The sequence below is a fragment of the Cotesia glomerata genome, linkage group LG4 (genome assembly GCF_020080835.1).
Source record: "Cotesia glomerata isolate CgM1 linkage group LG4, MPM_Cglom_v2.3, whole genome shotgun sequence".
Taxonomy (NCBI): domain Eukaryota; kingdom Metazoa; phylum Arthropoda; class Insecta; order Hymenoptera; family Braconidae; genus Cotesia; species Cotesia glomerata.
The window spans coordinates 16,028,488-16,054,424 of NC_058161.1; the positions used below are offsets into that span (position 1 = coordinate 16,028,488).

General features: G+C 29.6%; 1 protein-coding gene across 19 annotated transcripts in view; it reads left to right on the forward strand.

The window, feature by feature from the left end:
• Positions 1-25,937, forward strand: part of LOC123263674 (glutamate-gated chloride channel) — a 168,465-nt gene that overhangs the window by 97,653 nt on the left and 44,875 nt on the right. For 12 of the 19 annotated variants that reach the window (XM_044726600.1, XM_044726598.1, XM_044726602.1 and 9 more), the window contains exons 5-7: positions 13,804-13,950; positions 17,899-17,963; positions 18,049-18,269. In XM_044726600.1, the coding sequence (XP_044582535.1) occupies positions 13,804-13,950; positions 17,899-17,963; positions 18,049-18,269 (433 nt within the window). The remainder of the gene's footprint in view (positions 1-13,803; positions 13,951-17,898; positions 17,964-18,048; positions 18,270-25,937) is intronic. The other 7 variants (XM_044726610.1, XM_044726612.1, XM_044726615.1 and 4 more) reach the window with 1 other exon arrangement.

The window sequence follows — 25,937 nt, forward strand, 5'->3', positions numbered from 1 at the left end:
AAACGTAAATGGAGAACCGATAAAGTTAATACACTGATAGAAGGATTTATTTGTATTAAAAAAATATTTGTTAATAGTTAACAAATCATTTATTAGAGACCATTTTTTAGTATCAAACAAATATTTCTTAGTATTTAAAATGATTTGTTTGTATTTAATAAATCTGATATTCATTTATTAAATATTAATAAATCTTTTTAAATACTAAGAAATATTTGTTAAGGACTAAAAAGTGGTCTCTAATAAATGATTTGTTAAATATTAACAAATATTTTTAACTATAAACAAATCCTTTTATCAGTGTATGAAATTTAGTTGCATCACTAGTGCGGTACAAAAAATTTCAGGCTAACTTTATTGGCTCTCCATAACTTTTACGTGTAAAGTACAGAAACGGTGCGATGAATCGATATGAAATTTTGTCGGTGAGCTATTGATGTATTTTATCTTTCGACAAAAAAAATTTCATAATTTTGGTGAAATATTCTGCGAAGAAACCACCTTAATAAGAAAAAAATTTTCATTTTTTTCAAAAATTCGAAAAAAAGCAATGAAGATAACTTTGAATTTTTTTTTTTGAAGTATTTTTAAAAAAAGATTAGAAAAAAATCCTAATCTTGATTAGACAGTTTTTAAAAAAGTTATAGCATATTAAAAAATATCATTATTTAATAAAATCGTAATTTTTTTTAGTTGAATACAAAAAAATGAAAATTTCTTGAAAAAAATTTTTAATGAGATAGAAAATGGGAAAAAATTATCATTCCAGCCAAATCGACAGTGGTCGGGTTCCAAAGTGGTCGATTTGGCGTTGATTGCCCATTATGTATCTCGTTTAAAAACAGTAATGTGTTTTGTTAAACCAAACTTCCTCTGAATAACTTTCTGTTTATCCCCGAGTTAAAATTTTTAATTTATTTATTCTTGAGTAAATTTCTAAAATAAAGAAAGTAATCTTAAAAACAATATCAAAATTCCGAAGAAAGTATTTTTCTTGAATCAAGTAGATTTAATTGATGTTACTTTTCTACGGATCAACTTTAGTGAAGCGATTGAGCGAAAAAATGAGTGTTAACAATAGATTAAATTATAAAAGTAAATTCTGTTTAGGTCAATGAGATTTTCAAGACTATCAGGACGTTTCTGGCAACGCAATACACTAAGCACTTGGTTACGGATTATTCTCAGAAAGCTTTTGCTATACGAGTTGTAACTCGAGGCTTGGCAAATTTGTCGGATTAATCAAGTGGAGCACCACAGAGTAAAAAATAAAAGGGCTTGCTGACTAACTTTTGTAGTTTGTATACCTGTATATAAAATTATCGGGAAAACTAACCACTAAGCTATTATTCCAATTTCTATTTCAATTTCTACTAGTTTTATTTTAAAAATTCCTACAATAGATTTATTAATTTTGTAAGCCAATTAAGATCTTGTATTTCATTATGCTGAAAAATTTATTTCCTTTCCTTTGTCTTAATTAGTTTTACTCCAGTAAAAAGTAAACTTCATTAGTTAACGTGATAAAAAACTTATCCAATTATTACAGTACCTCATTTGCGCACTTAAATTCTTCGTTAGGCCGACGACAGAAAAGTTATGAAATGGCATCTCGGAGTTTTTAAATTTCTCTCAAATAGTTTTCAATCATAAAACTCGATAAATTTTTCTCTTTCCTTTTTCAATTCTATCTATCCGGGTTTTTATGTATTTCAGGATAATTTTATCGATATTTATAATTTTTCAGATCCATTAGCTCGTTAAATAGAACTCTAAAACTTTCATAATTTTATTGTTTTGAAGCAATAGTTTATATCGGACGTTCTAGGTCAAATTTACCGAGATCGTGACACTATGACTATTTTAATTTTCCTATATGTTTTATTATAAAATTTAAAGTGCATTCGGAAATAATATTTTGCATTAATCTTTCGAAGCATCATATAAAAAATTTTTAATAAAAAATAATCATTTTTATTAATAAATTCTTAAATAATCAAAAGTAATTATAATGACTATTCGTTTCACTAAACACAATTTAATCAGAGCTTGGGTGAATTTTAGATGAAGACTTGTTCAATGATATATGACAAAATTGAAGTTTCAAGAAGGTTGTACACGGAAAAAAATGCAGTTTAATGAATAATTTTTTGCAGTAATGTTCTTCATAGAAATAGATATTAATGTCATAAGGCCGTGAAGTGGCGGTTTTCTGACAGCGACGATATTTCGATATGAGCTTAAGGTTTGTGGTGGGAAGGTTCGAAACGAGCGTAATTTTAACGTCCGAGGCGAAGCCGAGAACAGAAATTTACACTCGTTTTCGAATATTCGCGTAACAAACATTATAGCGAATATCGAAAAAAAGTCATCAAAATCGCGACTAAACGGCCAAATGTCATACAATATTTTTTGTTATTATCGCTCCATAAGTTTAACTTTTAAGGGATAGGAGGTAAATAATGACATATTTAAATTTTAAAAAGTTTCAAAAAAACTTAATTGTATATTAATTATCTTTTTATTAATATTTATTTATGGCGTGGTTCTTATTTCTTAATATTAGGTCCGCTTCGTAATAAACTGCTAGCAGATAAATAATTAGCACCACTCAATCGTAACTAAGTTTAAAATTGACTCAAAATCATCGGTCGCTACACTAGAATGTGACTTTTTTTTACAATCTTTCTCAATTCCGTCTGGGTGTACACGAAAAGTCCGTAAAAAAATGGGAAGGTAAACTTCACGATCTAGGCTGTAAAAAAAAGACGGTACGGTAGAGTCTCTAGAAAAGAGTCCTTTTATGGACGCCGCCTAGCGCTCAAAAGTTGAACTTTTCGAGCGAGTATTACAAAAGAAATCTGTTAAATTTATAGGAATGAATATGTAAAAATAACATACCTGAAAAATATTTTCTATTATCCTATAAAATTATATTTAAATTTTTAAATAAAATTATATAAGAGTTTTGACCAGATAAAATTTTATATAATTTCACATAATGCATTTTTTCGAGGTAAAATTTACAAATTTTCTTTTGCTAATTTAACTTTTTTCCACATATCACTCTTACATTTTTTGCTATTTAAATTTTACATTTTTCTTAATGTTAAATTGAAATTTTTATGAATTTTTATAATGTAAAAATTAAACTAGAACTATAAATATGACAGTCTTTGATAGGAGTATAACTGTAAATTAAACAGATTTTTCTATTTTTTTTACTAGGACTCTTCTCGTGTTATTACTCATTTAATAGAAAAATATAATACTAAGAATTTTTTAATTTGCCTGAATATTTTCCTAGCTTACACAGAAAGCCTAAATTTCTCTCTACTAGTGTTTGAAAAATTTAATATCTAATATTGTGGCTTCTACTTTGACGTTTTATGTAGATCGTATAACTAAAAAAGGCTGGCAATAGCTTGGTCGGTTCAGTGCCCGCTTTTCGAAAGAGTGGGACCCGGGTTCGATCCCGACACGCACCAATATTTTTCAGTGATTATAAATAAAAATATGTGCGTTAATGTTGCCAGCCTCTGGAGGAGATGGCAGAGATAGCCGGGCGGCACACGTCTGACTTGGGTGATCACCCATTTAAGCAACAACTTGAATGAGTGATCACTCTAGTCAGCGTTGGCTAGCGCGAGGGATCTCTGCACACTAGGATAGGGGCCTAATGCTCCAGTGGTCGATAAAGAAGAATTTCTTATCAATCACTGTAGACTTAACCCAACTCCGACTGTACTAACATGGGTTTTCTCTGTGGTTTCCCCATGTTTCTGTTCCAATACCCGAGTGGTAAGGACCAGGGTGAATGCGGCACAGAAGGCACAAGTCGGTCCACAGCCGCATTAAGAAGTGTGTGTTGGGAATGAAAAAATCCCGACATGCAGGGGGGTGGGGTCAAAAAAGTAGTGAGTATAATGAAGTGATAATAATGATGGAAGTAAATACAAAGTACACTGATAGAAGGATTTGTTTATAGTTAAAAAGATTTGTTAATATTTAATAAATGATTTATTAGAAGCCATTTGTTGGTCCTTAAAAAATATTTCTTAGTATTTAAAAAGATTTATTAATATTTAATAAATGAATATCAGATTTATTAAATACAAATAAATCATTTTAAATACTAAGAAATATTTGTTTAATATTAAAAAGTGGTCTCTAATAAATGATTTGTTAAATATTAACAAATATTATTTAATACAAATAAATCCTTCTATCAGTGTAGAGCTGGGAAAAAAGTGTGTTGTGTAACAAAGGGAAGTGAGAAATAATACCCCACCCTCCCTTGTAAAACACTGCCCAGGTGATACAAGTAAAACCTCCATTATTATTATTATTATTATATCGTATAACTAATAAACTTTATTCACTAAACGTTGAAATTTACACCATCTCGTATTAGTCGTAATAAAAACGAAACGATAGAAGAAAACAGTGAAATGTGAAATGAAAACAAAGTGTGCTCGGAGGCTACTTGATTTTTTTAATAACAACCTGCGCGAAAAAAGGGATATTAATTTTTGCATAAAGTCTATTTAAAACATTTCGTTTAATATACGATCCATCATACGTAAATTAAGTATGCGTATAAAATATGAAAGTTCAACATTGTAAATTCTTCATTAAATTTTTCTACCTTGATATTTATAAATAATCTATAGGTAAATAAAATGAACGTAAAAACGATAAATCTTCAAAGTTCATAAATTTACAATTTGACATGTCAGTTATAAAATCTCCGAACGAAATTTGTATCACAGCAGATATAATCTTGTATCCAGTGCATGAATTATTTTCCCATAAGAAAAAAATAGGATTCATATTTTTCGCTAAGTAAAATAGGATCGCAGGAATTTTAACTTTTTATGGAAATGTAGTGTAATGCAAAGTAATTGTGTATTACGTGGTAAATATTACGTACGTTAAAATTTCTGATGTTATGCATCTAATCTTCTTAAAATCGGTGTTAAAAATGGACTTAATTTAACACTGCTCAGTGTTATCGGCGCCCACCGCCTACACCGATGTTAATCCAATTTAACACTGAGTAGTGTTAAATTGTCCATTTTTAACACCGATTTTTTACAATGTAATTAATTCATTGTAGAGCAAAAAATGAAATTTTATCTGTATCGTGCTTTGTTCTTAAGAAGATGAGGGTGCCGTAACAGAAAAACCGCAGACAAAATAACCAAACGACAAAATAACAGGATGACAAAATAACTATGGACAAAATATCCAGATCATAAAAGTTTATAATTAATCTTTCGAAAATAGATGATTAAATCAGCTTGTTATTTTGATGTGCCCTTTTTTCATGGATTTTATGCGTGTTTATTCAAAAATAGGCTACCACATGAGCTTTTTACCGTATTGTGCCCTTTTTTTATAAATTTTGTATGTATTTATGCGAAAATATTTTTATTATAATAATTTGTCGTTCGGTTATTTTGTCACATAGTTATTTTGTCCACGGTTTAATTATCTTCGGTTATTTTGTCCGCGGTTATTTTGTCCCGGTTATATTGTCGCAGTTATTTTGTCCTCATCCAGAGCATACAGAGTTTTTAGATGAAAATATATTTTTATTTAGCTTTTTTCATCACTATAAAAAAATTAAAGCATTTTGAAAAAATTTTTATGTCGTTCTGATAAAAATTCAAATTAAAAAAAATTTTTTTTTGTTAATATGAAAAAAATAAAATTTTGAGAAATATTTAAACTTCAATACTTACACCGCCTGACGTTATATGCACGGGTTTTTTTTTTACACAGTGTAAGAAGAAAGAAGAAGATAAGATTGTTACTTTTATCTTAACTTTTAGTATTAAGTACTAAAGCAGATTATAGTAAGAAATTTATAACGATGATAAAAAATCTACAGCGCTTAATATTCCTCTTTTAAAGATTTTCCTTTTCAATTAATAAATTACTGATTAATACACTGAAAGGAATTTTCTTTAAAATTAACTATTAAATTCATGAGGAAAATTATCAGACTATATTGTAACAGTGGGACGCTGGGGAGCTACTTTACTATTTATTAGTAAAAGCAATACTTTTTAAAGTTTGTGAGAGTAAAATTTACCGGAGTTTCCAGTAAAATAAAAAAAAGTTTCAATGCAACTTAGCGCACACATGGATGGTACTTTTCTACATATTTTTACATTATATTGTAAATATTTATTTAAAAAATTGTTATTAGAACAGGAATTGCAAAATGTCCCATAATTATTGTGATTTTCACAGTAATTTTTAAAGAAAATTTCTTTCCGTGTCAAAATATTAAACAAGTATATTTTTTAGATAGATAGGGGAAGGGGGGGGGGGTGGCAAAATGGGCCCCTTAAGAAAAAAATGTTGATATCCTTAGTGTTTTTCTCTGGTTTTACTTTTTTTTAGTCCCTTGCCAAGTATTTGACCTCAATTTGCTCTGTTCATTAAAAATGAAAAATTGAAAATGTGGGCAAAATGGGCCACCTTCAGAAAATTTTTATAATATGAGTTTTTCAACTGGTTTTACTTTTTTTGGCCTTTTACTGAGTTTATGGTATTAATTTTTAGTGTATATCGAAATTAAAAAATTGAGAAAAGTGGGGTAAAACGGGCCCCCTAAAAAACTCAATATTTTTCTTACTTGTTTTATATTTAAAATTTTTTTTATTATGTATTCAGTATAAAAAATTAGGATAACAATAGACCCTAAAAGCCATCCCTGCAACTTTCCGCTAACTCCATACCTAAGCGCTCCACATTTCACGCCAAAAGCAATAATAAATCAGGTAAAAAATATCGGAGTAATTAAAAAAAAAAAACGCGTTTTTTGAATTATTTCGACAACGGTATCTCTCAAACTAATCAATCAATTTCAGTCACGTTAACGGCGATCAACGCGGGTTTCTAAGCTTAAAAACCGATCAGTTTTTCGAATCGATTGGTGAAGCCAATAAAAATGTATCACAAAAAAAAAAAACAATTTTTTATAATTTTTTTGACGATATCTAACAAATGAATTAACCGATTTAAAGAAAATTAAAGGCATTCTATGCAGTCTTTCTAGAACAAAAAGATTATTTATCACTAACCAAACAATCGGACGTGAAATTTCAAAGATGTTTTAAAAAAATACTTTTAAAAATTTTTTTAAATTAAATATCTCTCGAACCATTCAACCGATTTTGACGTTATTGGCGGCGATTGAAGTGATTTTTTAAGCTCTAAAAATCATCTTGTTGAATCAAAAACGACCCAGAAATAAATGTCGGAGTTATATAAGAAAAAAAAAAACCACTTTTTCCCTGATATTTTGTTCACGATACCTCACAAACAAATCGACCGATTTTGATCGCGTTGACGGCAATCGACGCAGTTTTTTAAGCTTAAGAGCTGATTAGTTTTTGAAAACGATTGATTCAACAGATTAAAATTTATTAAAAAAAGAAACATTTTCTGAAAATTTTATTTTCGAGATTACTCAAAATCTATTGGCCCGAATTACTTTAAATATTATAAAATATTTAGGGGCAAAGAAACTCTTTCGATTGCTGTCAATCCCGTTTGAATCAGTCGAGCCGTTTAAAAGTTACGAGAGGTTTACGTTCATACACATACACACACACACCATCGCAAAAATAGTCAGGGAAGCTTCTGTAAAATAAATAGTTTTTTAACAAAAAATATAGTAAATAATGCTGTTATTTAACTCGCGACCTAGTTCGTACTTTACCTATATAATTTTTTTTATAATTCAAAAATTTTAGAACACGTTTAACTGAAAAATATTCTTTGGTTTTTAAAGTCTAATCAGCCCATTATACCTCCCAAACACTTCGAGAGTTGAAAATATTGGGGGCCCAGTTTGCCCCCAAATATTTTTGGATATTGAAAATTTTAGGGGGCCCATTTTGCCCCCCCCCCTTCCCCTATATAGTCAACGTCACGGTCTCGGTAATTTTCTGATAAATGATACCGTTGAATGACGGTAATAATTCCGTGAATGTTCCGAAAGCGTACCGGAAATAATTGAAAACACCGACAATTATACAACTAAATAAATATTTATTTCTAACACGAATATAATGTGATTTATATTTGAGCTATTTAATTGCGCTACACAAGTGATTTATTTGTAGAAATGAGTTTTAAATAAATTGGCGCCCACTCCGCCACTATTTCTATTAAATTTAGTATCTTCACCACGAATGTATGCTTTATATTGCGCATCACAAATTTATAAGAGAAATTTAAAAAAGATGTGACTAAAATTTTTCTGGCATCGTCGTAATTAGTAAAGACAATCACGTTCAAAACTTTTCTGCACTTAATAATACTTCTAATAAAAACAGTACAATATTAAACTGTTCATACCTGATAAATTACCAAAGATTCTTTATTATTTTATCTAAGAGTTATTTTTTTTTCTTTTCTTTAAATTTTTTTTATCTAATTTAATTTAACCCACGAGTTAAATTTTCTTTCTTTATTTTTTTAAGTAAACGCTAAGGTAAAGTATCCAGTAGTTAAACAGGTTTCAGAGTAAAACGTATTTGACCCTATTTTTAATATAGAAACATGTAATTTAAATTATTAGTTTAAATTAGTGATTTTCATGAAAATATAAACAATTTTGAATTGATTGAAGTGCAAAATAACGCGGATAATTGAATATTTATATTTTGACTTTTTTAACCCTTAAGTACCCAGGTTATTTTTAGTGTCTCACTTGCACGGCAGCGACATCCTATGAGTTGAATAGTGTTGCGTGAGTAAAATTCTCATAATCTGCGTACTGAAGGGTTAAGATTGACTATGAAAGGAGTAGTATTTTCAACGTTTTATTGAAGTATCAAAAGAATTATAACACATTGTTAATTAATATTAAAAATAATACTATGAATATTTAATATGTTCATTTAAAAATGAGAAATATTTGTATTTAATTTTTTAATCACATTTTTTATGAATGACAAAGCAAATTTTCAATTATAAATTAAAAAAACCCAATTCAAAACGTTCAATAATTTTGAACTACACTAATTTTTAGCTATAAAACTTATTTAATTTGCAGTAATTAATACAAATCACAATGCTGATCACTAATCTATAAACCTATTAGAGGTTGAAGTATTAAAATTATACGGTTCCAGCTTGTCGAAGTTCTGGGAACCGCTTTGAAAATTTGGAGGAATAGTTAGATGCTAAAATTTAATATAAAAATTATAGTTTATGTCTTTGCAAAAAGATGTATTATTTAGAAAAGACTATTTCATTAGGTAGTACAATTTTTTTTACTTAAGATGATGATATACCGTTTTTTTTACTGTTTAGTACCTTTTTCATGGAAAAAATAGCATTTATCGGCTATTCTTGACATGTCAACTTTTAAGTTAACAAAAATATAATTGTTTTGATTTATAATTGAAAAAACTTACAGAAATCAATTACTGTATCATTGAATAATTATAACATGCGCATATTATAATAAATATACGGATTTTGTATTACAACAATTCGAAGTTTGTTCAAGTACTGGTCCTATTTTTATACGTGTTCAAGTACTGGGTACTTTACCTTATTTCTTATTTTAATAAGAAATAAAAAATCTATAAAAACAAACGATGGTCGTCGTATAAATTAAAGCTATCGATAAAAATTGATCATATAAAAACATAAAATACTCTGAAAAAATAATCGGGTAGTTATTTTAGTTGGTTAATTTAATTTTTATCTAAGTTAAAAGAAAGATTGTAGTAATAAGCAAACAGAACGTAATCATGATAAATTATAAGTTATTTACTGTACAGACATAAAAATTTAACCTAAATATTCTAGAAGCAATTCTAATGACAGTTAAATAAGACTAAGTGTAGAAGTGTTAAAAAAGTAAAGTCTTTGATGGAATTTATATTGAAGTTATTTACGTAAAGACAGTAGAAGGGATCGATTAATAGCGGACCGAAAATAGAAGACATTAATAGTATTTTTTACAGCCACGGGTAGACTATAACGAGGTCTGGCTGCAAACAGTCGAGAAATGGTTAAAAAGGAAACACGAATACACCCGGCAGGGTTATCAGAGTCAATTAAAAAAAAGTGGTTTGCATAATTCAAAGTTCATTAACTGTCACGAGAACGTCGAAAGCTTTCACATCCATACAGCGGCAAGTCTCAGGGTCGACCTAATTTCATAAAACGACAAAAAAAAAACACTCGGATGTTGTTACATATATCTTAGGGGGTAGACTTTAAACTTTTTACACCCAGCGAGGTCATTTTTTACATTATTTCTTTCTTTTCATTGCTGAGAATCCTTTGAACCTTCATCTTGAGTCTTTTTCAGAAACTTTCTAGTCAAAATATTTTTAAGAACTTGTTTCTAAAATCAATTGAAAAAAATTTTAGTCTTCCTTGTAAAAACGAATGTGGTTGGTTGTTGACTATACTGAAAAACTTATTAACTTGATCATAGAGAAAAAATTATAGAACCAAGAAAATTATTTTGAAGAATTTTGTCGCCTTTAATCAAGACGAAAAATTCTTGATTTTTTAGTTCAAGAATTTTTTTGCGCAATTCAAAATGTTGATCGCGGCTGAAAGATTTATCTCTTAAATCAAATTAATTTTTTATCAGTGTAGATAGACGACAAAATTTTTTTCTCACTCGAAAATTAATCAAAAATTGTCAGCACAAACCTGTAACTTTTTTTTGTACTATCTCAACGAAAAAATCAGAACCTAAACGAACAGAGTAGAAAAAAAAGAAACGTGCAGTAATTTTGATGTACGTCAAATAATTTATCGGATTTATATAACAACAATAGTGTATAAGAACAATGTTGAAGAAATTATAATAAATTTTCCAAGTTTAAGCTTTGAAAGTATGTAACCGTAAAAGTTGATATTTTATTGATTGATTTTCAAAATTTGAACATGATTTACTGTTTAAATTTTTGAAACAAATTTTTGTGATTATTAGAAGAATTAAGGCCTTATCTGATCATAAATGCCCACACATAATTTATTGATCAAAGATAGTGTTTAAAATTTCCGATGGAGTGCGCATAACCGTCGAATTGTCTCCAAACAAGAGAGTTAATTTTTTAGTATTATGTTAAAATTAAAAACCATTTATTTCACTCTCCAAATAAGATAATTTGACATTGATTTTTAGTTTAAGGTAGTTGTCGTGATTAAGGCATACCGTCAAAAAATTCTAAGTTTTTGTATACTTATTAAGGACATGATGATACAATTACCTTTAAAATTTGAACTCGATTGACCACCCATAACCCGAGATGAATTCAATTAAAAATTGGATATTTAATATTGATTGCATACATTCTCTGCAGTTCTGTACCAATTTCTCAGTTATAAAAAAAAACTAACTGTCAGAAATTTTCAAAAAACTGACAGTCTTTTAATGTATTTGTTGTAAGTTAAAAAAAAAAATTAGGAAAACGGTTGACCCTAAAGGCCATTCCTGCAACTTCCCGCTAATTCCGTTAATACCTGGCTGCTTTTTTGAGTTCTTCGAGCTCAAAAGTACAATCTGTGTGTTGTTTTAAGCTCTTCGAGCTCAAAAAGATACCTTTTCTATGCTTTTGAGCTCTTTGAGCTCAAAAGTCTGATAGAAGTTTCATAGAACACTATTTTTTGAATGTTCATACCGCAATAACTTTTGAATGAATGAACCGATTTTTACGCGGTTGGCGGCATTCTACGTAGTTTTTCAAGCCTTATAAATAATTTCTAAGTTTCAATTGGTCAAACTAGAAATTTCGGAGTAACTCTGAAAAAACACTTTTTTCGGTTTTCTTTCGTTCACGATATCTCTCGAACGAATCAACCGATTTTAACCGGATTGGCGGTGATCGACGTGGTTTTTCAAGGTTGAGAGCTGATTCGTTTTTGGAATCGATCGGTTGAGCCGTTTAAAAGTTATCCCAAAAAAACCACTTCAGAAAAAATTTTTTTTCCTACTTTTTTTTAGATTTCTCCAAATTTCTCAAAATCTATCGGTCTGAATCGGTTCAAATTGACAGGAAATCTAAGTTTGGCAAAGCCCTTTCGAATGGCACCAACCACGATAAAATCGGTTCAACCGTTCAAAAGTTATAAGAGGTTTACATACTTACACACACACACACACACACACACACACACACACACACACACACACACACACACACACACACACACACACACACACACACACACACACACACACACACACACACACACACACACACACACAGACATAGTGACACCCTCGCGGGAATAGTCAGGAAAGCTTCCTAGGACCTCAAAACGTCGAGATCTGATGAAAACTCGATTTTCGAAAAACGGGGTAAAACCAATAACTTCCCGATTTTTGAAAATTTTCAATTTTCTTAGCGGGAAGTTAAAAATTAAAAAAATTTCTTGACCGTCTAATTATTTATAAATAATGGATTAGAGTTCAACAATTTATGCAATAGTATATATCTACGGAGTCGGACAGAAAAATGGGTTGTATGGGTTGCGTCTCCACGGGTGTAGTTTTGCGTAAAAATGATGGATTACTTAGCTACAAGATCATATACTTTTGCGGCGCGTATAATCTCTAATTTTTTGACAATATTGTACCATGATAACTACCTTAAAAAGCACTGAGTTACGTAGCCATTCGCGATAGGGGACCTAAAATTCCTTCATAGAATTAAAAAAAAAAAAAAAAAAACATTTGACTCAATAAATGAATTTTTTGGCAAGTTACAGTGTTTACGGTTTCATATCTAACGGACGAGAAAATTTTTTAAACGATTTTGATGTTTTTTTCCGTTTTTATTGCACGAAATAAATTTTTGAAAAGCATGGAATCAATCTCCATTAAATTATCTTGACAATTGTATGCAAAATATCTTAATTTCGCTAACTAACAAAGGTATAATGATAAAAAAAAAGTTGCTAAAATGACGTGACAAAAATTATTTAATCGTAAAGCACTCTCTAATGCTTTGCATCATGAGTCGTGCAATTAAAAAAATTAAAATAAATAATTTTTTTTTTATTTTCACTCTATCATTGAGCTTGATATGGTTTTATCAGGAAATTTTTGTGGAATACTGAAAAATTGAAACATTATTTTGACTCATTAGTAACTCTCAAGCCTTCTTTGTTCCATGCTACACAACAGAAAAAAAAGTTTTCCGTTTAAAAGTATCGTTTTACATTTCAGATGCATTTTACTTTTATGCGCCGTAACAATCATTAAAAAACATGTAATCGCAAGAAAATTTATGTTAAATTATACTTCTTCTAAAAGACAAGTACAAAGGGTTAAAAGTAACAATCGATTAAAAGCATTTCAAGAATAACGCCATAAATGTCTTTATTGTTCCTTTGACGGTTCCTCACTCAGCCTTTTTGCAAAACAATTTCTCTAATCACTCTGCACAACCTTAAGAATTGGAACAAAGTTAAATGCAAAATCAAATCTACATTAATGAACACTACGAATATGAAATAACTTTGACTAGAAGGTTTCTGTTACTTTGATCCAATCCATCGCTCATTTAACAAGAATGCAAAAAATTACACTCACTCTAAAACAAATGAAATTTTCATCAACAATTTTCCAACCGCGTTAGCGCTCCCTTGAAATCAATAGATTTCAAATCAATCAAAAATTGCCTCTTTTTCACTCCTTGTTTCTATCAACTCATCACTGTCTCACCCACTTTCTTAACTTTTTTTTATTTCGAATTTTTTTTTTATGGATGAGACGTAGGCAAGGGCTATTGGGTGTTACAGATGCGGATTTCTGCTGTGGATTGCGATCGCCTGGTGACTCGACCAGGCCAGTTAACCGATCAGCGACCTTAACCGACCTTACGCAGAACAACAACCAGAACAATAACCATTATACGCCGCACCAACACCTTCGCACTCACCTTCGCGGTCCGTCCTAAAATTTTATCTGTAACAACCTAACAAAATAACTGTTTGTCGTTAAAAAAATTAATATTTGTTTTAGAATAATCCTCGTCTCACAAATTATCGACTTCCAAAGAAGCTGAACAATTTTACATTATCTGGATCATTTCGATCACTTTCTAAAAAAATCATTAATTAGTCAAAAAATTTTACTGTCAATTTTTTTTAAAATCAAGAAATTTTTCAGCTTCGCACAAAATTTTTTTCGTTTTCATGACCAGTCAACTCTATTTTTTTTTTTACCTACTTACTGAATCCATGCACTTTGTACCATAATTTTTAATATTTGATGTTGATCCAATACACTGGAAAGAGCACCTACATTATTTTGTTTTGACCTGTGAAAAAAAAGTTTTTAATCTCAAAAAATTTTTTAAAATAAAATTGTATTTTTATTATTAAAATTTTTTTAAAAAGTTCTATCTTCTTTCTGTTTAATACATAATAATCTTCTCGTAACACACTCAATTGTATTTCGAGTTTTTCAGTCAAGTTTAATAGAATTGCACTGGCATCCGTATACTGAATTTTTAATACCCAACAAAAATTATGCTACGTATGTCGTTACTTTTATTAACAGTTATTTTTTATTTACGTTATATTTTTTATCTTTTAGAATTTTTTCGTATTTTATAAACTATTTTACAAATATTTATTTTACCTTGTAATAAAGCAATTAACAAACAGTGAAATTTATTGACAGTTTATGAAAAATTGGCACTAGTAGGGTAAAGGCTCCAAATATTGATCAGATTAGATAAAATGAAAATAAATACATTATCTGTAAATTTATTGGAAGAGTTTATGAGCTGAAACAAGTATTATGCTTTTTTTATAGTTTCAACTTATAAACTATAATAGTTTTGTTTATAAAATACATAATAATAAACTTTAAATTGTAATAACATGGCTTTTCTAACAAAAATTTTCGATAATTAATCTTCGATATTGAATTGTTTTGACAAATACTTATTTATTGATTATAAAGTATTTAATTTTATATAAATTGATCACAAATAAGCTTACCAAATACGGCGAGGTTAAGTTCTAATGACTAATTTTCTCAACTTTCTCATATTTGTACACAAACATATTTTTTTTTTTTTTATTATAACAAATGCATATATTTATGTGCATGCGCAAATTTTTATTTAAAGTATAATTAAAAATTAATAATTACATACTAAAAATACGGATTGAAAAGAATTGAGAAGCGGTCACTCCATGCAAACTGTATATCTATATATACAAACAAAAGAATTGAAATTATTGAAAAGAATTCGAATTTCATCATTTTTAATTCTATTTAAATTAATCAATATTTTTAAACAGGAGAATGTAAAATTAAATTACTAGATTTTTTAAAATCAAGTTATATTGCTGCCTGGTCGATATTTGGTTCCTTTATCCTACAAGTGGGTGAATATTGTTTGTTATGAACTGTCGAGAATATTGATTTTTTGTGAACTTATAAGAATTTTCGCACTTTTGACTTGTTGGAGTAATTATAAAGACTAGTGTAAATTTTATAAAGACTGAAAGAAAAAATTTGTGATTTCAAGAATAATTATTTTATTTTTTAAATGCCGAGATAAAATTTTCTTTATAATGAAAGTAATTTTTTTATTCAAGAAGTTAAAATAATTAGTTACCCTAGTGGAAATAATCAAGTTTCCACCCGATTTAAACCAGTAACTGGCCAGCGATATCGAGTAAGAACTAGAAATCGCGCCACCATCAACTAAGTCTTCAACATTGGTATACCGATTAATATTTATTTATTTGTTGATTTTTTATCAATCGTTGGTTTACGTTGAATTTAATTGTTACTTTTTTTAAACAAATCTTTTAATATTTCTGATTGACAGAGAATTTTGATAAGCCCCAAGTTTTTAATTCAAAATTGACAGTTTTTTCAAAGCCGCCATGATTTATTGGATCTCTTGTGAAACTGGCCAGTTACTTGACAGAAACTCGATATCATACTTGCCAGTTTCCGGTTAAAGTCTACACTGAAAAAAAATTATAAGTCATTACTCGATCTGCCGCTTTGCAACTGAAAATTTTAGACTACCTCTCGCCACCTATCGACTGCCGCGGAACTATTTACGGTATAATGTATTCATTTTACTAAAAATAAAAAACTATAAAATAAAATCGCAAATTATTGTAACTTATTCGTCTAAAAAGAAAATTTTGTCTTATAAAACAATTCTTGAATCAATAAAATTATCTAATTAAAATTTATTACAAGGTTAAAAATCAATTTCAAATCACTGTAATTTCTCACAACACTACTTTATTTTCTCTTTTACTACTATTTTTTATAACTTACATAAAAATTTTTTTTTTCTCAATATTACAACTTAAATAACAAACATATTTAAATGCAATATAATATCAACTACTTATACTTAATTTTATCAAATTGAATATGACTTTTCTTACGTGTTATAGTAGAAGTTTATGTCAAGATTAAGTTCAGGATTTTGCCATGACACGTAACTTTTATTCATGAGTTACTACAGAGTAATGCTCGTGTTAGGTTTTCGTGGAAAGTAAGAGCGTGCTTATGTTTATGATCATATTTAAACATCAAAATACATTTAAATTTTATACATACGCTATTATGTATCCTTGCGCTCAATACCGTTTAACATAATGAAAAAAATTATTGACTAACAAGGCACAAAAAAAAATAAACATAAATAAATAATGATTGCTAATTCTTGTTAGTCACTCGAGTGGGCGGAAAATAAAATTTTATTTTACAAAAAAAAAAAATCAATCGATATTTTTTGTGAACAATACAAAAATCTATTTTTTGTTTAAATTACACTTGATCGAGCATCATTTTTTTACAATAAATAGTAACTCAACGTCCAAGTCAATTTATTAACAATTGACATATTAGATAAATTAATTTTTATTAGATGACAATTTATAGTTTTTAGTTTGTTGTTATTTCTGGTAGAAAATGATAATTTATAGAAATTATTTTTACTAATTTTATTTTTAAAGCTGCAGCATGTGCACAGCATGGCTTTGGAAAGCTTTAGCTTTAGAATGTCTAGTTTTTAAAATAATAACAATGAGTTAAAACATAATCACTGTTAACAAATAGTCGGCATTGTAATTTACTTTTTTATCCATAAAAATACGGTGATAAAAAATACATTTTATTATTTAGGACTGAAATTCTTTGTGAAAATATGCTTGATTGATTACTGACATTTAAAAAATTTTTTTAACTAGTATCAAAGTTGATAATTACAGTTAATTTTAGAGTTTCATGGATTAAAAAGTGTTTTCGTTACAAATTTGTTACAAACATAATTACCGTTCCAAATTCGGCCATTATCGTGAAACTCGAGTATTGCATTATTGCCTTCAATAATCCAAGTACCAATTATTTGATGCAATTCGGTTTGAACAAATTTTTATTACTTTTTTATGGACCTTATTAACTTTTTTTTTTTTTTAATTTCACAGTGTAATTTTCCAGTATAAATTTAATTATAAATATTTATTGTAAAAAGTTGTATTTTTACATTAATAACTGATTATCAATATACGTTTTGATTGAAATAGTTCTTGTTAATTTTAATGAGTAACATGTGAGCAGAATCGGTTCAAAATATAATTACATTGACGAGTATCCAATCAATCAAGCATCTATAAGTAATTATTTCATGTCACACAAGATAAAAATAAAAAATAAATTATGTAATTACGGTGAAATAATAATATTATTGATTAAAATTTGTCATACAAGCGATAAATATAAAAATAGAGTGAAGAAAATAAAACACTGTAGATTGCTACTCAATTAATAACGTAGTGCAATTGATTGTGAAAAATAACTAAAATATTTAACATTGAGTAATCGGTTTTTTGTTTATCCTGTTGCAGGAACTTTAACTGTAAATGTGAGCGTATTGTTATTAAGTCTGGCTTCACCTGACGAATCGAGTTTGGTAAATAAAAAAAAGTCCAATTTTTTGGATGTGAATGGATTTTGTTTTGTAATAATATATTTTTTTTTGATGGTTGAAATTTTAGAAATACGAAGTTGAGTTTCTCTTGCAACAACAATGGTATGATCCACGTCTACGTTACAGTAATCGATCGCGATACGAGTTTTTAAATGCGATCCATCATCATAATGACATCTGGCTGCCAGATACCTATTTTATCATGCATGGTGACTTCAAAGATCCTCTGATTCCGGTACACTTCGCATTACGGATTTATCGCAATGGCACTGTCAACTATCTGATGCGGTATTTATTATACCTAAATTTTTATTGTTAATATTATCGATATTAATATCATTATCACTGCCAATATCATTATCATTATCAATGATGAAAAATCATCGAAAGTAAAGAGATACACGGAAAGAAAAATATGGGAACTATTCCCATAATTTTATGGGAACAGTTCCCAGGCAATTATAGGAACTGTTCCCATGAATTATGGAAACTGTTCCCATAATTATAGGAAATTTTCCCAGAATTATGGGAAAATTTCCCATAATGATGGGAATAGTTCCCATAATGGTATAGGAATGGTTTCTATAATTATAGGAATGATTCCTATACAATTATAGGAACCATTCCCATAATATTATTGGAAATATTCCCATAATGATATAGTAATGGTTCCTATATCATTATGGGAACTATTCCCATAATTGTATAGGAAGGATTCCTAGAATATTATAGGAATCATTCCTATACCATTATGGGAATCATTCTTAAAATAAAATAAAGATTAAATCTTCGTGCGGAGTGAGTTCGAAAAAATTCCTATAATATATACACGGAAAAAAAAAAACTGGGCAGCCACATGATTTTCATGTTGTAGGCAATAAAAAGTAAAACAACAATAATAATTAAATAATAATAATAATAATAATAATAATCTATATTATTAAGAGAATAAGGAAAATTTTGTGGCCAGTGTATTTATGTGATAAAATGGATTTTTGCTTGGAGTTGTGCCTTTTCAAGGTTCCATATCATTTTCACCAATAGTCAATTTATTATAATAAGAATTTAGGCTGCATTTGAAAATGCTCTGTATCTAGATACATAATGAAGAAATGACCTTGTGTCTGGTAAGCTATTGATTTTTGATATATTTTCCATATATACATGTATATAATATATATATATATATATATATATATATATATATATATATATATATATATATATATATATATATATATAATATATAAATATACAAAATATATGAAAAATTGATGTAGGTACTCAAATAAAAGGTCTCGATGAGTGTAATGTCGGGATGAGCTTATATCTCTAAAAATGTCAATAATTCACAAGATACAAAGTCATTTATTAATTATTGATATTTTTAAAAATATAAGCTCGTGTTGATGTTACACTCATCAAGAGCTTTCATTTGAGTACCCACTTGCATTTTTGATATATTTTTCATATATACATATATATAATATATATAAATATATGAAATATATGAAAAATTGATGTGGGTACTCAAATGAAAGGTCTCGATGAGTGTAACATCAATATGAGCTTATATCTTTAAAAATGTCAATAGTTCACAAGATACAAGGTCATTTCTCAATTATATGTTTAGAGATAGAGCATTTTCGAATGCAACCTAAATATCTATTATAAATTGACTATCGACGAGAATGATATGAAACCTTGAAAAGGCACAAATTCATGTCAAGTCCTTTGCAATGACACTAAATTTCACTAAAAAATCGATTTCATCACGCGACTATCCAGGAGACGAAATTGTTCTTATTCTCTTAATAATATAAATTATTATTATGATTACACCGGCACACAAAAAAAAAAAAGTTGTCTGTACTTGGGACGCGCCACATATATTCCCATGTAATTTGACCCGCTGAACCCGAATTTGAGGTCCGTTTGGCCCCTACACCCTAGGATTTTGAGAAAACTGTAAAAAACCGAAAAAAAACGGGAAAATTGGGGGTTTTGGTGATTGAAAAATTTTTTTAGATTCTAACTATGCATGATTTTCATGTATTTCGATCTGCTTTATACTTATCTGAAGTGTACTCAGACCAGCAGCCATTAAAAGTCTAAGTAAATCCCGAAAAACCCATGAAAATTGCGAAAAAAAACAAAAAATTTCCAATAATTGGATAAAAAAAAATGTATTGAGCTAAATATATGATGATTTTCATGTAGGTTTATCGACGACATATAAATCTCCAACTTTTATAACTCAGACGTCTCGAAAACATCAAACAAATGTGCAAAAAACCCCGAAAATTGGAAAAAAATCAAATGTAATATAATAAAAATCGAGTTATTATTCAAAATAAATAAAAAAATCATATCATTCGATCTGTGGTGCATAAAAAAAGTATTTCGTCCTAAGACTTAAAAAAATTAATTTTCGGAAAATATCATCAAAACCCTTTGGATTTGAATTTTAATTCGTTCTCCGCTTATATCTCACCCTTTATCTTCAAACGTCCTGCATAAAGGGTTTCTCTTTCGTTTCCTCTCTTCTTCGGGTAAATCTCTTCAGAGTCCAACAATGATCTGCCATCCTATTTACATCCCACGTTCCGTGATATCGGTTTACCATCACACTAATGTCTTGATGGAATCTCTCACCTTGCTCTTCACTAAAATCACCAAGATTTTCAGGAAAGTGTGAAAGATGAGAATGTAAATAGTGCAATTTTGTATTCATTAAGCAACCTAAAGTATTATAGTTGTATAACAACTCGTCAACTAAAGTTGCGTAGTTATCACTTTTCGTATTCCCTAAAATTGCTGTGATACTTCCTTAAAACTTCCCCAAGCTGCTCTCTCAATCTCGTTCATCTCATATTCAAGATTAGCATCCTGGAATAGAGTCCGAATTTGGGGTCCATCAAAAATTCCTTCTTTTAATTTAGCGTCACTTATAGCTGGAAATTTTTCGCCCAAGTACTTAAAACAGTTTCCATCTTTATCCAGAGCTTTGACAAATTGCTTCATAAGGCCAAGCTTGATATGAAGTGGGGGCAGCAAGTACTTGGAAGGATCAATTAGAGATTGTCGCGTAACATTGTGAGAACCAGGATTCAAATTTGTTCTTGTTGGCCATTCTTTTTGAATGTAATGATTCTTTCGGTCTCGGCTATCCCACAAACATAAGAAGCAGGGGTACTTTGTGAACCCTGATTGTTGGCCTAGCAATATTGTTGCAATTTTCAGATCACCACAAACCTTCCATTGATGTTCTGAATAGTTTATTTTATCTAATACAACCTGTAAATTGTCATAAGTCTCCTTTAGTTTAGTCGAATGAGCTACTGGAATCGGTGCCAATAAGTTTCCATTATGAAGAAGCACAGCTTTAAGACTTCGCCTAGAGGAGTCAATAAAAAGCCTCCATTCTTCGTCTTTGTGTGTGTTTGGCTTCAACTCATCGATCAGTCCTTTTACATCTGAACAGTACACAAATGAATTTTCGCTGTCTTTTGTAAAATACTTCCGGAACTCTTTTTCCCTATCACGATAAAAATAAGCTGTTGTATTTTTAGCTAATAAAATGTTTTTCCTTAAAGCTGAGGCTAAATGTTCAGCTTTTACCTTAGATAGTCCTAAGTCTCGTACAAGGTCATTCAATTCAAGTTGATCGAAGACTTCAGGGTCTTTACTTCTAGGAACACCTCTCGGGATGTATTCTTCATCCTCAGAATGGATCTCTTCGGGTTCAGGATCGATTTCTTCAAAGTTATCTTCAACTTCCATCTCTTCATGTTCATTCACTGGTTCAGGAGCTGCAGGTTCTTCGACATTCAAAACTTTTTCTGCTGGCACAACTGATGTTACGTTGGCATATTGAATTTTATGTTTGGTTGTCGAAGAAAAACCTGAAACTTCCGTCGTGCAAAAATAGCAGTTTTTTTGACTCGTTGGTGCAGACCAAATCACAGGTTTTGAAAATTTCAAGCACTGTTTACTTTTCGTCTGCTCCCAACGAGTAAGCATCGTGTGACACCGATTGCAAAGTGAATGTGGTACCCAAGTTGCTTCCCAGTTCGTAATCTGGATACCGAAGCAGGTTTCGTAGACATTTTTCAATTTGTTTGAAAAAGATCTACGACTTTTCGTTACTTCAAATTCTCCACATATGTAACAGAAGCAATTGGAGTTTTGTTACATATGTGAGAGACACTTCTTGTCATATTAAACGCTTCAGAAGCCAAGTCACCCACTAATGAAGAGCTGCAGTCACTTGATGACGACGCCTGCGAGCCTGCTTTCTCACTCTGACCAGACGCCGATACTGGGATTCCGGGTCCCTGCATCGTAAAACACTTATTACTTTGTCCTGCCATGACGGCATTCAAGCCGTTAACCCAGGGACTATGCCAGACGGTCCTGTTGCCCGCCGTCACCACGTGGAGGTGCCCTGGTTACAGGCACAAGCATTTAAGCAAGAAATCGATTCTGAGCCTAAAAAGTTCCTAGAAGTGAAAACCCTGAAACATCAGCTTAAAGAAAAAAAAATTTATTAACTAAAAATACAACAGCTTATTTTTATCGTGATAGGGAAAAAAAAATCTGATAACATTTTTAAAACGGCGAAAATTCATTAGTGGACTGTTCAGATGTAAGAAGTTTGATTGATGAGTTAAAGCCGAACACTTTCAGGACGAGGAGTGAAAGTTTTTCATTGCTTTGTCTAAGCGAAGTCTCAAAGCACCGACTCCAGTAGCTCATTTGACCAAAAATCATTGAAAAGTTTGTGGTGATCTGAAAATTGCTACACTAGTTAAGCCAACAATCTGGTTCACAATATATCCCTTCTTGTATGTTTGTAGGATAGTCACGATCGGAAAATTCCTACAGTAGAAAAGAACGGCCAACAAGAAAGAATTTGAATCATGGTTCTCACAACGTTATGCGAGAATCTCTCATTAATCCTTACAAGTACTTGCTGCCACCACTTTATATCAAGCTTGACCTTATGAAGCATTTTGTCAAAGCTCTCGATAAAAATGGCAACTGTGTTAAGTACTTGGACGAAAAATTTCCAGCTATAAGTGACAATAAATTGAAAGAAGGAATTTTTTATGTACCCCAAATTCGGACTCAATTCCAGGATGCTAATCTTGAGTATGAGATGCACAAGATTGAGAGAGAGCCGCCTGAGGAAGTTTCAAGGAAGGATCTCGAAAGTTTTTAGGGAATGTGAATACAAAATTGCACTATTTACAATCTCATCTTTCACACTTTCCTGAAAATCTTGGTAATTTCAGTGAAGAAAGAGAAGAAACATTCCATCAAAACATGAGTGGATGTCAATATGATGGTAGATCATTGTTGGACTCTGAAGAGAGATTTACCCGAAGAAGAGAGGAAACGAAAGAGAAACCCTTTATGCAGGACGTTTGAAGATAAAAGGGTGAGATATAAGCGGAGAACGAATTAAAATTCAAATCCAAAGGGTTTTGATGATATTTTCCGAAAAAATTAATTTTTTTTAAGTCTTAAGACGAAATACTTTTTATGCACCACAGATCGAATGATATGATTTTTTATTTATTTTGAATAATAACTCGATTTTTATTATATTACATTTGATTTTTCCAATTTTCGGGGTTTTTTGCACATTTGTTTGATGTTTTCGAGACGTCTGAGTTATAAAAGTTGGAGATTTATATGTCGTCGATAAACCTACATGAAAATCATCATATATTTAGCTCAATACATTTTTTTTTATCACAATATTGGGAATTTTTTGTTTTTTTTCGCAATTTTCATGGGTTTTTCGGGATTTACTTAGACTTTTAATGGCTGCTGGTCTGAGTACACTTCAGATAAGTATAAAGCAGATCGAAATACATGAAAATCATGTATAGTTCGAATCTAAAAAAATTTTTCAATCAAAACAACCCCAACTTTTCCCGTTTTTTTTCGGTTTTTTACAGTTTTCTCAAAATCCTAGGGTGTAGGGGCCAAACGGACCTCAAATTCGGGTTCAGCGGGTCAAATTACATGGGAATATATGTGGCGCGTCCCAAGTACAGACAACTTTTTTTTTTTTGTGTGCCGGTGTTATTATTTAATCATTATTGTTGTTTCAACTATTGTTGCCTGCCACATGAAAATCATGTTGCTGTCATATGAAAGTCATGTATCTTCCACAGGAATGTATTATGCGGCAGCCCCAATTTTTTTTTTCCATGTAGGATTTAAACCTTCATGTTGTGGGAACCATTCCTATACTATTATGGGAATGGTTCCCATAATTTATGGAAACCATTTCTATAATAGTATAGGAATGATTCCTATAGCATTATGGGAACCATTCCCATAATATTATAGGAATAGTTCCCATAATATTATGGGATTAGTTCCCATAATGATATAGGAATAGTTCCCATAATTTTCTTTCCGTGTAGTTAAAAATAATTATAGGGCTTCGAATTCATCAATATCACGATTACTAATATCATGAATCATAAATCGCGACCCAAATGCCAAAAGGGCATATTATAGCAGCTAGATAAGGTTTTATGCCAAAAAGGCGTATAAAAAATTGTTTTTTCGCCATTCAACTTAGAACTGCTCAAAACGTAAAGATTTGTGAAAAAAAATCTTTCAATGTACTAATGCCAAAAGGGCATATCTCAAAACATACGCCCTTTTGGCTTTAGAAAAAGTTTAGCCTAAAGCTAAAAGGGCGTGTAAAAAAACTTTCAATTTTGCTCTGAAATATAAAATTTAACTCTAAAATAAAATTTAATGCCCTTTTGGCTTTGGAAATTTATTTTTAGTAAAAAAAAAAAAAATAATTTATACGCCCTTTTGGCACTGCAAAGCCAAAAGGACGTATAAATTAATATGCGCTCTTTTGGTATTTGGGTCGCGAATTAATGATGAATATTATTATCAATATCATAGCAAATATCACTATCAATATAATAATGATTTATGTTACCATCAATATCACAGTTTATAAATCATGATGAATATTAATATTAATATCATGATGAATGTCATTACCAATATTATAATGAATATCACTATCAATAATATAATGATATTACGACCAATATCATAAATCATGATGAATATCACTGTCACTGTAATAATCAATATTATCATCAGTATCATAAATCATGATGGATATCGATATCATCATGAATGTCATTATCATTCTCAAAATTATTAGGGGAAAAAAAGAAATATTTGATCGAAATAAGATTTATTTGAGCCAAATATATAAGATCGTTGGATATGGCCAAATAAATATTTATTTCTGGTAAATATATAATATATTTGAGCGATTTATTTGTGTCAAATAAATAGTTTATTCATGGTAAAGATATGGTTTATTTTTGGTAAATAAATCATAGTTGACGACAATAATGAACTTTTGAAATTTATTGTAACATTAAAGTTAGCTGTCACTTGACCAATTTTTAATTTTATTTAATAGATAAATTCCAAAAAAATTATTTTTTAAAAATTGCATTTTTAATTTTTTAAAATTTCTCCATGTCAATTTTTTTCTCTTATTTTTTTTGCCATAATTTATTTGTTAACAAAAGTTCTACAAATTATTAAATATCTGCTTAATTATTTTTATCAATTTTCAGAAATTATAATGGCTTTAAAATGAAAAAAAAATTATTTTTTATTCTTTTAGTTGAATAATTAAATATTTAATTGTATTTAATAATGAAAGTGTTAATTATAGGTTAAGGATAATTTAGACTTATTTTCATAAAATATAATATTTTAAGCACCTTACCATATAGGTTAGGTATGACTTTTTTTAATTCCCAATTAATGAATTAGTTATTAATTAATATTATCTATGCAAACATTATATTATGTATGCAAATAAACTATTTTTTGAAACGTCGATGTAGCTTAAGTTGCAATCAAAACATTCAAGTTTTGTTTTCA